The sequence below is a fragment of the Thalassophryne amazonica genome, chromosome 6 (assembly GCF_902500255.1).
Source record: "Thalassophryne amazonica chromosome 6, fThaAma1.1, whole genome shotgun sequence".
Taxonomy (NCBI): Eukaryota; Metazoa; Chordata; class Actinopteri; order Batrachoidiformes; family Batrachoididae; genus Thalassophryne; species Thalassophryne amazonica.
This window is the reverse complement of record NC_047108.1, coordinates 20,723,833-20,740,946: the sequence shown is the minus strand read 5'-3', so window position 1 is coordinate 20,740,946 and position 17,114 is coordinate 20,723,833. Positions and strand designations below refer to the sequence as shown.

General features: G+C 41.7%; 1 protein-coding gene across 1 annotated transcript in view; it reads left to right on the top strand.

Annotated features, from left to right (window-relative positions):
* Positions 1-799: 799 nt before the first annotated feature.
* The window catches only part of LOC117511424 (G-protein coupled receptor 37-like 1), a 31,856-nt gene continuing 15,541 nt past the window's right edge, over positions 800-17,114 (top strand). Inside the window, 3 exon segments of the mRNA XM_034171452.1 lie at positions 800-1,441; positions 5,724-6,032; positions 6,110-6,475. Coding sequence (XP_034027343.1) covers positions 800-1,441; positions 5,724-6,032; positions 6,110-6,475 — 1,317 coding nt within the window.

The window sequence follows — 17,114 nt, the reverse complement described above, 5'->3', positions numbered from 1 at the left end:
AAGATATTGAATTAAGTGGTTTGCCCGGTTGTGAAGTATCAGACCCCCCCCCGCCCCACCAAATATTTCTGGCTCCACCCCTGCTGCTATCATATGTTTCAGACAACACGTTCTTTGAATTAAATTCCTGTCATATTGTTTTATGATTTTTCTTCTAATCTGAATTTTCTGCTTCATTCTCATGAAGATCCTGATTCACTTTCAGACATTACAAAGACAAAAACAGAAGTGTGATCGTTAACCAGCTACCTGAAAGCCACACGGCCCTCAAACTGAGGTGTGACCCTGTGACCCCACAGAGAGGGCCCACGGGGGCCCCAACATTTAAAGGCAGCCACAAGAACAGTCTCATCTGAGGCAGATCAGGGATAGCCCACACAAACCACCACTAGGGGGCAGCAGAGTAGCATATGTGTGTGTGTGTGTGTGTGTCCTGCTCAGCCGTCTGCTTCATGTGTGTCTGACAAAGGCTCCCTCAGAGTCCAGAGTCCGGAGGGCGTTTTGTTCCCAGGGACCCTCAGACGTCCAGGACTCCAGGTCTCTGCTGGACACCGATCGCACTCCTCATGGATGGCAAAGCTTGAAAAGACAAGAACTTCATCCAGCCTTTGTTCATCACTTGTTGCTGGAACTTGTTGGATTTTGAGGTCATCCATAACTTTCTGTCAAACTGGAAGTTAAGCAGAGTTTTCTTGAAAAGTCCTGGACTGAGAATTCCCTGGTGGAATCCCATTGGAAAGCTGTGGTGCTCCAGAGTTCGATCTGACAAAAAGAATCGTGCTTCAGGATCAGTGTCCTCATGGCGATGTCTGTGGGTTCATGGTTCTGTCTCTTCACGTTCGTAAGTGGCGTCAGCACGTCCAACAGGCAGCATGTCATTCCCAGCAGAAAGCCTGCTGCTGTAGAACCGGAGCCTCTGTGGACTCCCCAGGACCACGCTGCACTGCCCGTGGAACCACTTGTCCAGGACCGGCACCGTCGTCAGGGCCGTGGTGCCGAGGAGGAGCAACAGTCGACCTTTGCTCAGTCGTATGAAACCGAGTCGCTAACAACACCACAACCCACCGAGTCCGACAGCACTGTCACAGTCTCAGCAGGAAGCAGCGACCATGACAACAAAATCAAACACCAACAGCAGAACTTGTCTGGTCCCGGACTCGCCAGCCCCTTCAACCCGCTGGCGGAGGGCTCATATGTGGCCTATGCCATCCTGTTGCTGGCCAGTGTGCTGCTTGCGACGGGCGTGGTGGGAAACATGGCGGTTATGTGCATCGTTTGGAACAATTACTACATGAGGTCTGCCTGGAACTACCTGCTGGCTAGTATGGCATTCTGGGACTTCTTGGTTCTGGTGTTCTGCCTGCCTGTAGTAGTGCTCAACCAGTTCTCCCATAGGAGGATCTTTGGTGACATCACCTGCTGCATCGAGCCTTATATGGAGGTGGGTGGAGCTCATGTTGTAAGTGGGTAAGTCTGAGATGTTCCCACCAGGAAGAGAATCCGGCATAAAACCTGTGTCTACTTAACATGTTTATTCATGTCTGATCTGCAGTGGCGACCCCTGGTGGATGGGAATGACTGCGTTAATCCACCCCCCGCCCACGACAGCAAACATGAGAACCAACAACAATCTGGATCAGATCACTTCATCACCTTGAAACACGAATGAAGTCACAAGAAAGATAAAAACTAATTATCCAAACTTAAACATAAATCCAAAATAATGAATATTTTCTACTTCAGGCTGTGATATTTTATGTCCTGATGGTGGTGCTATAGAAAGGACAGGGGCCAACCATTCTTACCTCATACCACTGAGCTGGGATCATTATTGGGCTCCGCCCCCTGCTTTTTAATCATGCCTTGCTGTGACAGATGCACAGCGTTGCCATGGAAACTCATCATCTGCTGCCTTTGTGATTGGCTGAAAGTGCGTTAGTCTAACTTAAAACACCCAACAAAGAAAAATAAAGATAAACAACAACAACAAAAAAGACAAAGCAGATGTGGGTCACATTTTTATCCTGGACAGTCGGTAAAAACCAGGAAGCTTTCAGGTCCTGATGGATCCCGCTGAGGATCACTGAACCTCCCACTGCTTCAGGCCGCAGTGGAACCTCTCAGCTTTCACAATGACCAGAAAATTAAGACATGCAGGTTACGCTTGTTGCTCATCGCAGGTCTCTGGTTGCCACTAGAGGTCGCTAACTGGATGTATGTCCGTGAAAAACTTTAGGGGCGAAACAAATCCAACACAAATCGGTCAATCTCTAATAAATATATTATTGATTGCCACTGATAATCAGTCGACCCAAGGTTAGTCGGTCCAAGGCACTGGTCAACATGAGAAAACATCCGTTTCACTCAGCAGCTGTTACCTGGACAACGAAGTCCAGAAGACAAAATGATAAAAACAAAGTTATTGTATTGGTTTGTTTATTTTGTATTTTTTGGTATTTCTGCTCCAGTACTGAATAATGATCACATCTCAGCACATTTTTAAAGTACAGCATCGGACACCTCATGGAACCGCTTCGGTTCTCAACTGTTCTGTAATTTATGTTTGTAGCATGGCCCAAGCAGAGGGTCACCCCTTTGAGTCTGGTCTGCTTGAGGTTTCTTCCTCAGAGGGAGTTTTTCCTTACCACTGTTGCTCTGGGGTTGGTAAGGTTAGACCTTACCTGTGTGAAGCGCCTTGAGGCAACTCTGTTGTGATTTGGCGCGATATAAATGAAAATAAATTGAAACTGAAATTCTGAAGAACTGTGCGCCAACTTTGTCTTTATGAATCCTCTCCTCCTGGGCCTCCATGTGCTCCTGAGGTCCTCAGACCCCAACTTCAACCCAAACTCCAACTTCAACCCTAATCCAAACCCAACTTCAACTTAAACCCCAACTTCATACCTGACCCCAACTTCTATCCTAAAGCAAACTACACCTTCAAGCCTATCCCCAACTTCAAGCCTAACCCAAACCCTACCTTCAACCCTAACCCCAACTTCTATCCTAACACAAACTACACCTTCTATCTTAACCCCAACTTCTATCTTAACCCAAACCACACCTTCATCCCTAGCCCCAACTTCAACCCTAACACAAACCACACCTTCATCCCTAGCCCCAACTTCAACCCTAACACAAACTACACCTTCAATCCTAACCCCAACTTCGACCTAGGAACTAGCAGGAGCAGCTGGTCAACTGACCTGAAACACCGACTAGGTACATAAGGCTGAAGAAGCCCAGAGAGGTACAACAGAGCTAGACCATGGAGGGACTTAAAAACGAACATAACAATTTTACAATGAACCCTAAAATGAATGGGCAACCAGTGAAATGCGGCCAGGACAGGAGTCATATGCTCCCCTGTCATATGCTGCACCTTGCATTCTGGACCAACTGTACACGGGAGAGAAGCGACTGATTTACTCCCACATGGAGCGAAATGCAGTAATCCACACAAGATGACACAAAAACATGAACGACCAACTCGAAATGATGCCTGGAAAGAAAAGGTTTCAATGTCGCCAAACAGCTCAAATGATAAAAATTAGATTTCACCACTGCTGCAATTAGATTATCCATTTTAAGATCACTATCCATTTTAAAACCAAGATTAAGAATAACCGGTTTAAAATATGCTTCCAGGGGTCCTAAATCGACAGAGGAGGACTCACAAACACTACTAGGTCCAAAAACCGCCACCTCTATTTTCTTTTCATTAAAACTTGCAAACTTCAAGGCAAGCCAGGCTTTAACATCTTCTAAACATGCTAGGAACCGTTTCAACGACTGACCATCCCTCTGAGTCACAGGCAAATAAATCTGGCAATCATCTGCATAGCAGTGGAATAAAATCCCATGTCTTCTAAAAATAGTCCCCATGCAGAGGCAATAAATATAAAGAGAACAACAAAGGCCCTAAGACAGAGCCCCATGGAACACTACATGACAAAGGCTACAAAAGATTCAAAGCCACCGACATTCACAGAAAACATCCTGTCTGTCAGATAGGACCGGAACCACTCAAGCACAGTACCACCAATGCCTACCAAGTGATGTAGCTGGGATAATAATAATACTGTGGGATAATACTGTGATCAATTGTATCGAAGGAAGCCGTTAAATCAAGCAAAACCAAGATAAAAGAATTCCCAGCGTCACATGCAAGAAAAATGTTGGTAAAAACCTTAAGTACCGCAAACTCTGCAGTGAAATTACTTAAAACCTGACTGCATATTTTAAGCAACGGCTAGAGCACAGCATATTTAAATTTTGCTGGAACCACCCCGGAAGACAAACTATGATTTATAATTGCCACCACCAGTTGCCCGATACACAAGATTTCTTTAAAAAATCGTGGAGGGACAGGATCGTAAAAAGAACCAGATTTGATGTGCCCTACTACATCCTCTAAAAATGAAAAGGTCACAGGTTCAAACTGAATAAAGTGACAGGACAAGAAACCAAAGTCAAAGGGTCAGAAGCAGGAACTATAACACAAGCCTTAATATTAACTTTTTCCATGAAAAAAACAAAACAAAAACTGAAACTTGCTGCATGTATCTGGGGAGTCTGTCCTTTTTCCACTTCCACTCAGCAACATCATGAGTTCTGTCATTTAACCAAGGCTTAGAATTAGCCATGAGTCACCGAGTCTTAAACGGAGCCACTGAATCCAAGATGGTTTGACATGACGAATACAACCAGGAGACAAGCTCATCACAAACTTCAAAAGAAGCGCATAACTGCTGAAAGGCAGCAGAAAACTGAGCAGCAGTAGAGGAGTTCATAACCCGACGACGCTGAGGGCGGGCACAGGGCTGCACTGCAGCCTGTACCACATCGACAGAAAATAAAACAGGAAAGTGATCTGAGAATCCAAAATCACAAATTTCCCGATCAGTTACCGACAGACCGCAGGAAGAACCAGATCCAGTATGTGGCCACAATTGTGTGTGAGACCAATTACAGACTGAACCAAATGATCAGAACAACACACATGAATATAAAAATCTCCAATAATTAAAATAATAATTAATAACAATAATTAAAATCATAATTAGGCATGATCTCAGCTAAAAAGACTGAAAAGTCATTAATAAAATTCTTTTTATACTTGGGAGGGTGACAGACAAGAGCACAGAGAATGGGATTAGTCTAACCCATCTTAAATGAAAGACATTCAAAACTGGGAAAGGACAACTCCAACCCGAAACCTAACCCCAACCCTAACTCCAACTCTGAACTTAATCCCAACTCTAAATTCACAATGTAATGAAGAACATTTCATACATTTTGAAATCCCACCGTGGTTAAAACCTACATGGACACATTACCAGACCCTGGGAAGTGTTTCTCACTTTCAGACACATCTGTGAAAGTGAGAAAGGGGCTTCAGAGTCCAGGTCTCACTGCTAGGACCAGAAAGTTACAGAAGACACCAGAAGGGAATAGGTTCAAGGCCATACTGGAAAATGCTGGGTGAACAGAACAGAACTCCACTTGCATTACCATCATGAAGACATTCTGCGGGAATGTGATGTCGCTGTAAAATGCTTTGTGTGGCTGCCTGAGTGGGAAAAGTCCTTTTAAAAAAATATCAGTACCACTGTACAGGCCCAGGAACTTTCTCATTCCCTAAAAAGCCCATGGGGACTATTTTAAAGTGGAACAGGATGTGATTCTGGCAGTGAGGTCATCATGCTCCACCTCCTCTACAGGTTGTGTCTCTGGGCATCACCTCCTTCACTCTGTGCGCTCTGGGAATCGATCGATTCCACGCCGCCACCAGCTCCTCGCAGCCGAAGGCGCGGCCGGTGGAGCGCTGCCGCGTGGTGCTGCTGAAGCTGCTGCTGGTGTGGCTCGCTGCGCTGCTGCTGTCCAGCCCTGAAATCTTCCTGTGGCAGCTGAGCCGGACCACGTCGCCATCCAGCGGCCGGCTGGAGGACTCCTGCACCATCACGCCCTCGTCTCCTCTGTCTGTGTACCTGCCGGACTCCCTCCACTCGCTGCTGCTGAGATATCACCAGGTGAGACTCCGCCCTTCTGTGTGGTACTGCGCTCAGCCATGCATGCTAATGCTCTTTTTTGACTCCGCCTCTTTCAGGGCCGTATCTGGTGGTGTTTTGGCTGCTACTTCTGCCTACCCGTCCTCTTCACCATCCTGTCTCAGATGGCCACCCGTAACGTCAACAGTGATGCCAACTCCCCCCAAAAACACCGTAGCCATGATGACCACTCCACCAACCACAAAAGGCAGCAGGCAATGGAGCGACAGCTGAACAGCACGCTGCTAATGCTAGCCGTGGTGTACGCTGTCTGCGCTCTGCCAGAACATGCCACCAACATCACACTGGCATATACAAACATCACCGTCTCCAAAGACACTGCAGCCATGCTGGCACTGTTACATCACTTCCTGTTGTTCCTCAAGTCAGCGGTGACGCCTGTGCTGCTGCTGTGTCTGTGTAAGGTGGGTGTGGCCAATAAATAATCAATATTACAACCACCAGGAAACCTTTCCTGGGTCTGTGCGAAGTCAATGTTCTGGCTGAACTAACCATCCAGGGGTCTGTCGCCCCCTGTGGCTGCCTGTTAGTTTGTTCATTGCCGTGTCCCATGGTTCTGATCTTTAAGTTGTCTTCTGGTTCATTCAAACAATGCCATTTCCATTCTAGACCTCTAGCCTTATGCTTGAGGGGGGCGTGGTTTTAATAGAGGTGGCACAATCATGTCGAGTGTTTTGAGCGCTGAGTTTAAATGATCCACAAGACTGTCTACTGAATGGAGCTTTTCCAAATGTGAAGCTAAGATATCAGGCAGTCGAGCTTCAAGTTCAGTTGTAGTTGAGGAGTTGATGCATTGCCGCAGTGATAAATAAGGTTGTTGTTCCACTAAACACGGCAGCGAAACTGTAAACTTAATAAGTGAGTGATCAGAGACCACCGAAGCAAGAGGCTTGATGTCAATATTCGTGACAGCAATACCACATGCAAGAACCAAATCCAGAGTATTTCCACTAATGTGCGTCGAGTCCCAAATGCATTGCTGAAATCCTACTGCATCCACAATTTCCATAAATGATTTGCAGAGGAGATCAGAAGGCTTATTTATATGGATGTTAAAGTCAACAATAATCAGAATGTGATCTGCACTTGTTGACGTTAGAGATGAACGCACCAAATTCATCTAAGAATTCAGAGTATGAGCCAGTGGGCCTATATACAGTGACAAGTTAATATGGCTGATTTTTATTCTTCTGACCTTGTCAATATATAGCATTGTGGGCAGAGCGGAGAATCAGATTGTTGGGTATTTTCTCCTCCAAACATTTTTAAAACCTTTAACAAGACAAACAGAGTCAAGAAACACCAGTGAGACAGAAAGTCAAATTTTACGCGCGGAGTGCAGTCAGGCTGTACACCAAGGCTACACTAAAGTCTGGCCTGCTTTTCCGCTCTTTTTATTAAGAGACGCCCTCATCACATAAACAAAACTTGTCCTAAGGGTGGGGGTGATGACGCAAGACAAGTTTCTTCCCGTAACATAAACGCATACGTCAATAAGTGCAGCTGTAAGGAAGAACACTTTCTTTTACACAGGTCAGCACATCTCGTTCGTCTGTTGCAGTTATCAGCTGTTCTGCATCTGCCTGAAGTGTCCTGTCCTTCACACTCCTTCACACTAAGCACCACATCACAACAGTCAAAACGTTCTCTTACTCCCAGTCGTTAGAGGCTGCGAAAACAAAGTTATATTATAATAATAAGTACATCCAGCCCTTCATTCCCAGCTCAGATTGACCCCAGAGTGCTAAAACAAGGTTGAATAACACATACATTCTCGGGGTTAGGTGCAAACAGCACAACACCGTTTTCATAAGAAAGAAGACGAAGGTACAAATGTTTAACAGTGATAACATATATATATATATATATATATATAAAATCCTTAACACAGATGTTCAAACGAGTTGTATTTGTGACCAACAGCTAATAGACTAAACCTCGATTTATAAATAAGAGCAACACCCCCACCTTGCTTCACACCACAAGGGACGTGACTAAATGTGTACGCCGGTGGGCAGGCCTCATTTAAGGGGAGGACAGCTGTAGGTTTAAGCCAGGTTTCACATAACCCAATCATATCTAAGTGATGATCCATAATTAGATCATTAATCAGCAACGATTTTGAGGATAGTGATCTTATGTTAATGAGACCCAGACTAAGGACCTCAGTGGGGTTGACAGTTGGACTGTTTGGATTTAGGGGTGGTTCCAGAGTAGCATATATGAGATGCCTGGAAGTAGGTTTAGGTTTGAGACATTCCATGCGGGTTATAGGTAGCAGACACAAAATATTTGTTATTGCTGGAACAGCCAACAGACCATCCTCAATTTCAACATCATCCAAAGTAGTAATGGCTATTAAGTTTTCAAAGCATATACCCCTGTGATTTTTATGGACATGTCTACGGAAACAGGCCACAGTCTCAACTTGATGAATTTCCCTCCCTGGCAGATACACTGCACTAATTTCCCTGCTAAGCTAATGGATTCCACATCCACATCTGTCATAAGCCCTGCAGGGTCTCTAATAACCTGCTCCGTGGCCTGCTGTAAAATCCTAATGTTACCCTCCCTGTAGAGCTCTATCTATGTTCGCAGACAAGATGGCGGCACTTTCTCTGGTAGGGTGAAGGCCGTCTGGCATTAGCAGGTCACAACAGCCCCAGAACAAAGGCCAGTTATCAATAAAACTAAAGCCTTGCTGTCAACAAAATTGCACCAGCCACCTATTTGATGATGTCAGCCTGCTAAATCCCTCATCATTACCCTCTGAGGGAAGGGGACCAGAGACTATTAATTGATGCCGACATCTTTCTGGCAAGGTCACAAGTCCTCTCTATCTCTATTTTTGTGACCTCTGAGTGCTTCATCCTGACATCATTGGCACCGATGTGAATAACTATGTGACAGTATCTGGTGTCATGTTTCTTTGTCTGTCTTTCCTTCTGCAGTGTCAGCAGCCTAAGATGGGAGGCAATGTCGGGAGCTCTGGCCCCAGGAATACATTTGACGTCAGCTGGCGTCTGTAACCTGAGTTTGCGGGTGATAGAATCCCCTATCACTAAATCCCAGCTTTTCGGCCTGGAGATACGAGTAGAAGTCGCCTGTGGGCTCAAAGAACTCACATCAGGCATATCCAAGGAAGAAAACTGGTTCACAGTTTGCAGTGGTGAGTGTTATCAGGGTACCACAAATGGGCACCATGTCCTTATAATGTAATAATAATAGATAATAGCCCTACGTAACTTCTTCCGCCTAACGATAGTCCAAAAGCCATCCTCCAGAGCCGGCGTTTTTAGGCTGATGCTTATGGGCATGCTAGCTGGCCCAACACTAACCTCGTCTGGAGTGCCCGTAACATCTATCTCCGCTGAGCTAAGAAGCTGTTCTAGCTTATGGACATGGCTCGCTAGAAGAGCCACCCTATCTGCCAGCATCACGCAGGATTTCTGTAAAGTGTACTAGTAGTGTACTTTGTGGACCAGAAAATTCAAGAGTATAGCCAAGTTGGCGTGAGCTAACCGCTAACAAATATGCTAACCACTAACAGCTATTAGACTGGCAGAAACACTCATCACTCACTCATCTTCAACCGCTTATCCGATGTAACAGTATATCTTCCCCCCTGATTTCTTCTCCACCAGGTGGGAAGATATCCCTCCCACCCTTGACATGCAACATTCCTACAGGGCAGCACTGATTAACCCAAACCTTGATAAGGCCCAATCAGGATAGAGCAACCTTTAAACTCTATATTTCATGGATGTTTTATGGTTCCAGATGAAGGAGTTTGATTGCAAAGAAACATATGTTTAAGAAACATAATGAAAATAAGGGCCCTACAGGCACTGACATTAAGCTTTTTAGTGTACTTGTCCATAGGACAAGTAACCCTGGTGGTTTACTTGTCCTATAGGAAAAGCTGGTTGTCCGGACAAGCGAGTGCCGCAGGCGCAAGCCGCGTGAAGCGTGCCAAAGGCACGCGATACATACGCCAATGGCGTGTGTCACCTAGGGGTGTCTGGGAGCATGCTACTGTGGAAGTACTGAAATTACACTTTTCATAAATTGCTTCTCTCCTGTGTGGGTGGTAAAATTGAATTTCCAAAAAATAAATTTTATTACATATTGCATGCATAGCCTCTAGCCTTTTAATCTGTTAACCAAGACATAGCTCATAATGTTTCTCTCCTGCATTTGTTCATAATTGGGGAAAAAATTTAAATAATTGGTAAATGTCAATATGCATCTGCTTGTCTTCTGTGTGTTTTCTGAATTCATCACTGTTCAATGCTTGATCATTTGCCAGTATGTTTTTTGATAAAGCAAATCAAATTCTTTTATTTCAACATTTAAAAATGACTTACTGGTCCGCAATTGAAGGAAAATCCCGACAGACATGACAGTATATTGTGTTGTCCTCTTCCTTGTGCCCCAGCCACGGATAATCCTGTGTCCAGCTACTCACAAACTTCCTCTCTCTTCCTTTCTCTTCATAGCTCTTCTTTGAAGGTTCTACACTTGCAGGAGTTGATGCTTTGCGTTTGACTGGTGTTTTCCCTGGTATCTGGCCTGGTTTCGGAGGTTTTAGAAAAGACATTCTGTTCAATATATTCTTCAAAAGGTGTGTTAATCGATGCGATGTTCGTTATCTAATGTTTCCAGCCACAGCATCTTGCAAGAAGATGCTACGAACGCACACTCCATACAGCGGTCTCGTGCACACATGATACAGGGTTCTCCCCAGAAATTTTTAGTATAGCGGTGCTGTTGGCAATTATCGCCCGACGCGGCGCGCGTTGCGAGTCATTTTGACTGGTTTTAGATGCATCGAAAGCAAGAATAATAAACAAAAAAAATTACACTTATGTTGTAATATCAAAGTTCTTTTTTGTATTTTTCTGTCTATGCTAAGAAAATAAATGAATGAAAAGTTTAAAAACACATTAATATTTGATGGACATAACATTTGCTCTCTTCTTTAAAAAAAAAGAAAGAAGTTTTTCTGTCATGTTGACAGTTTAGCTTTTTTTTCAACATTTTTGAGTGGAATTGCATACTTTTTTTCCCAGTATTTTTATTAAATTTTCTTGCAAAGATATAACAATATGGAAAATTGACAATATGAACATGTCAATATACAAGAAGAACAGTACATTTCACACACACACGCACACACACACATCCATACTTGTGCACATATAAGCCTTACATTGCTCAATTTATCACGATCCACTCAAATATCACTATTCAGCAGTAACAAAAAGGAAAATGCATAATAATAATGTAGAGATGACTTCTGTATTTCCTATTTCATATATATAATATTCAAATATGGTTCCCACAATTTAACAAAATCTTTTCATTTACCCTTGACTATATACTTCAGTCTTTCGAGACCTATACATTCTGAAAGTTCCTTAATCCACTGTCTTGGGGAAGGGGCTTCAATATTCTTCCAATTCAGAGCAATAACTCTTCTAGCTTGTAAAAGTCCAAAATCCAATAGTTTCACTTGTTTTTTTTGTTTTTTTTGCAGTAGGCCATCAGGATATATTCCTAATATACATAATTTTGCACAAAGTGGAATCTTTATATTAAATATTTCCATTAAGCATTGAATTACATTTTTCCAAAAAAAATTGAATTGTCACACATTCCCAAAGACAGTGTACAAGAGTTCCTTTAAAGTTACCACATTTATTACAAGTGTCGGGAATATTATTAGAGATATGGTGAAGTATTTCAGGAGTTATATATGTCCTTGTTAGCCATTTGTATTGAAGTAGTTTAAGTCTTGTATTTATTGTTTGTTTCTGTGCTCTTAAACATGCTTCGTTCCATTCAGTTTCAGTTATATTTTCATGCAAGTCATTCCTCCAAGCGTTCAATTTATCTAATGTTGAATCTTTAGAATGGACCATGAGCAGGTTGTAAAATTTTGATAATAGACCTTTCCCTTTCTGGTGTTTTAGAGTAATTTCTTCAATTGTTGATAGACAGGGGAGGTTCGTACTTTCTCCATATTTTGGTGATACGAAATTTCTTAATTGTAAATATTTAAAAAAGTGCTTTTTGGGGATATGGAATTTTTCACACAATTCATTAAATGTAAGCAGTTTTCCGTCTACATATAGGTCCTTAATTGTCTGAATGCCTTTGTCTTTCCATAATTTGAATCCTCCATCCATCCTACCTGGTATGAACTGGTTATTGTTCCATATAGGTGAGAAACGAGATATTGTTATAGGGTTTTTGACAAGTTTATGGGCATTGTGCCACACTGTTATTGTGTTTTTTAAAAATTGATTTTTTGTTTGTTTTTTGAGTAGTTTTATATCAGATGAATATAGATAGTTATTTATTAGTAAATTTGGGATTGATTGTTGCTCGATGGATACCCAAGCTGGAGGAGTGTCTGTACTAAAATAGTGTAATGCTGATGTTAATTGTGCTGCCATATACTACCATTGAAGGTTTGGAAATTGAAGGCCCCCTCTTTCATAAGGTAAATAAAGTAGCTTGAACCGAAGTCTTGCTTTCCTCTTGTTCCATATGAATTCATTGAATATTTTGTTCAAGTTATCAAAAAATGATCGAGGTAGCGGCAAAGGAAGTGTTTGAAAATAATATAAAAATTTGGGTAAAATTGACATCTTTATTATATTAATGCGTCCTATCATAGAAATAGGTAAACTTGACCAGCGACCAAGTGTTTCTGTGACCTCATTTACCAGGGGATCGTAATTTATAGTGACAATTTTATCTATATCTGGGGTGATTTGGACTCCCAGATATTTGAACCCATCTGTAGTGATAGTGAATTTGGTTTTTATTGGAGGGGATTTCCTGTCCTCGTCATTAATAGTAGTACTGATTTACTATTATTGATTTTATATCCGGAAAATTCGCCAAATTTCTCAAGCAGGTTCATCAGGTTAGGAATAGTGTTCTTTAAGTCTGTTAAGAAGAATATTATGTCATCCGCAAATAAGGATATCAAATGATTTCTACCACCAATGTTGACTCCCGAGAGTCCTACCTGGGCTCTCACCGCTATAGCCAGGGGTTCCATAGCTAGTATGAAAAGAATTGGTGACAAGGGGCACCCTTGTCTTGTGGAACGTTGTAAATGAAATGGTCTGGAGAGGTTATTGTTAGTTAAAACTTGGGCAGTGGGGTTTGTATATAACAATTTAATCCATTTGATGAAGTTTTCCCCCATTCCATATCTTGGGAGTAGTTTCAACAGGTAATGCCATTCTATCCTATCAAACACTTGATGCGCATCTACTGACAATATTGCTGTATCACGAGCATTATGTTTCTCATATAATACATTTATAACACACGTCTGATATTATTATAGCCTTGTCTCTGTTGAACGAATCCTTGTAGGTCATCCAATATCAATTTGGGTATACACCTTTCTAGTCTTTTGGAGAGCACTTTGCACAATATTTTCAAATCACATCCCATGAGACTTATTCCCCTATATGATGCAGTCTGTTTGTGGTTTGTTAGGTTTCAAAATGAAGGTGATAGTTGCTAATCTTAGGGTGTCTGGGAGGGTCCCAATTTTGTATGATTCTTTAAACATGTCTAAGAGTGGCTGGGCTACTTTATCTTTGAACATCTTATAAAATTCTACTGGTAGCCCATCTGGCCCCGGTGCTCTGCCGCTGTTCAAAGTTCGTATTGCTTCTTTTATATCAGTAATTGTCAATGTCTTGTCCAGTATTTCATTATCTTCCTCTGACAGTTTTGGAAATTGTAATTTATCCAGGAAGTTGTTTTGGATTTCTTCGTTCACGTTACATTCTGATTTATACAAATGTTCATAAAATGTCCTAAAACTATCGTTTATTTCTAGAGGGTCACAAGTTAGATCATCCAAATTCGTTTTTATACTAAGAATTGCTCTGTCTGATTGGATTTTTTTATCCTCCAGGCTAACAGTTTACTTGCTTTTTCTCCCTGGTTGTAATATGCTTGCTTTGTCCACATTAAATTTTTTGCTACTTTTTCAGTTGTTAGTTTATCATATTTAGCTCTCATAATTCTTAAGTTTTGCTATTTGTCTGGGTCATTAGTGTTATAAAATTCATTTTGTAAAGTTTTAATTTGTTGTTCCATTAATTTAATCTCCCTGTTATACTTTTTATTTCTAGTCCCTATGAAGCTTATAATTTCACCTCGTATATAAGCTGCCTGAAAAACAAGAATATTAAATATTATTTGGATTGCTAATCCTCCATATATCATGTAGTTTTAGATCTTTCATATAGTTATGGAGTATCTTCCTGGTTTTCATATGTGTGCTATCACTTTGGGATGAACGGTCTAAGACTGGGTTGAGAGTGCAATTAAAGTCTCCCCCCATGATACACATTCCATCTAAAGTATAAATATTAAGAAAAAGATTTTCAAAAAAAAGATGGGGAGTCATAGTTGGGGCCATATATATTTATAAGATTTATCTTTTGAGAGAATATAGTACCTTGTAATATAATATATCTTCCTCCTGGATCAATAATAATCTTGGATTTCCGAAATGGTATTGATTTATGAATCAAAATTAAGACCCCTCTGGCATGACTAGTGAAGCAGGCATGAAACACTTGGCCAGGCCATCTTTTGGTTAGTATTTTGATATCTTACGTAGTCAGGTGTGATTCTTGTAGGTAAATAATTTTAGATTTAAACAACTTTATTCTATTGAATATTTTTTTCACTTTAATTAATTTTCTCATTCCCCTGACATTCCAGCTTGTAATAAGAACATCGAAATTTACTTTTTTACTTCCCATTTAGTGATTTATGATAAACAAGATTAGGACCAAAAATCACCATACCTCTTTCCTTGATAAAGTGCACATTTACACAATCATACACATTCATACACATACACACACATTGAACCCAGAACATATTTTAAACTTCCCCTTACCCACCCCTGGTATTCCATCCAGTGGAATGAGAACCCCATCCCTTTGAACACTGAAGTTCCCCAGGATGCCGATCCACAATACTGGGGAGAAGCTAACCAACATGACCTTTCTCCCTTGTTCCAACATCGGCACCCCAACACCATGTTAGTTTTAATGTCTCTTAACCCCCTTGAAATAAGTATAACAATGAAAGAAGTAAAAATAACAGTATACTGTATATATTGTTGTTGATATCCAAATTATAACTGCCAACTATAAACTTGAGTTACTGAAGCTTAGCTTGGTAAATAAACAAAAAATGTTTTAAGTGAAAATATAGGCATAAGAAAAAAACAAAACAAAAACAAACCCTGTATTTATCAGGTATCACCGGCTTAGAAATGTTTGTTTTATATCAAGAAATTCTTGATCCACATATTACCACACGTTTAAATTCAAACGTCACCGGTGACCTTGTGGAACCTTGGAGCCGCCTGTAGAATTCCTCTGCATCCTTAGGTGTGGGAAAAAAGGTGGCTCTTGCTGTCATGAAGAATTCTGATCCTACATGGATTGTATTGAAACCCACGGAAAGCATTAATGTCGATGAAGTTCTTGATGACGGGTTGAAAGTTCTTTCTTGTCCGGGCTGTTTCGGTCGAGAAGTCTTGTGCAAACGTGATCCTCTGACCATCGTGCAAAATTTGTTGCTTTCTTGCTTCTCGGTAAACAAACTCTCTCTCTTGGAAGTTTAGAAACCGCATCAGGACGGCTCTGTTCTGGCCCGGTCTGGCTGTTGCTAATGTACGGTGGGCTCGTTCCAATGTAAATGAACGGTGCGCCAGGCCCAGCCATTTCGGTAGCATCTCAGTAATATAGTCGATAAGTCTGCTATTCAATCAATCAATCAATCAATTTTTTTATATAGCGCCAAATCACAACAAACAGTTGCCCCAAGGCGCTTTATATTGTAAGGCAAGGCCATACAATAATTATGTAAAACCCCAACGGTCAAAACGACCCCCTGTGAGCAAGCACTTGGCTACAGTGGGAAGGAAAAACTCCCTTTTAACAGGAAGAAACCTCCAGCAGAACCAGGCTCAGGGAGGGGCAGTCTTCTGCTGGGACTGGTTGGGGCTGAGGGAGAGAACCAGGAAAAAGACATGCTGTGGAAGAGAGCAGAGATCGATCACTAATGATTAAATGCAGAGTGGTGCATACAGAGCAAAAAGAGAAAGAAACAGTGCATCATGGGAACCCCCCAGCAGTCTACGTCTATAGCAGCATAACTAAGGGATGGTTCAGGGTCACCTGATCCAGCCCTAACTATAAGCTTTAGCAAAAAGGAAAGTTTTAAGCCTAATCTTAAAAGTAGAGAGGGTGTCTGTCTCCCTGATCTGAATTGGGAGCTGGTTCCACAGGAGAGGAGCCTGAAAGCTGAAGGCTCTGCCTCCCATTCTACTCTTACAAACCCTAGGAACTACAAGTAAGCCTGCAGTCTGAGAGCGAAGCGCTCTATTGGGGTGATATGGTACTACGAGGTCCCTAAGATAAGATGGGACCTGATTATTCAAAACCTTATAAGTAAGAAGAAGAATTTTAAATTCTATTCTAGAATTAACAGGAAGCCAATGAAGAGAGGCCAATATGGGTGAGATATGCTCTCTCCTTCTAGTCCCCGTCAGTACTCTAGCTGCAGCATTTTGAATTAACTGAAGGCTTTTTAGGGAACTTTTAGGACAACCTGATAATAATGAATTACAATAGTCCAGCCTAGAGGAAATAAATGCATGAATTAGTTTTTCAGCATCACTCTGAGACAAGACCTTTCTGATTTTAGAGATATTGCGTAAATGCAAAAAAGCAGTCCTACATATTTGTTTAATATGCGCTTTGAATGACATATCCTGATCAAAAATGACTCCAAGATTTCTCACAGTATTACTAGAGGTCAGGGTAATGCCATCCAGAGTAAGGATCTGGTTAGACACCATGTTTCTAAGATTTGTGGGGCCAAGTACAATAACTTCAGTTTTATCTGAGTTTAAAAGCAGGAAATTAGAGGTCATCCATGTCTTTATGTCTGTAAGACAATCCTGCAGTTTAGCTAATT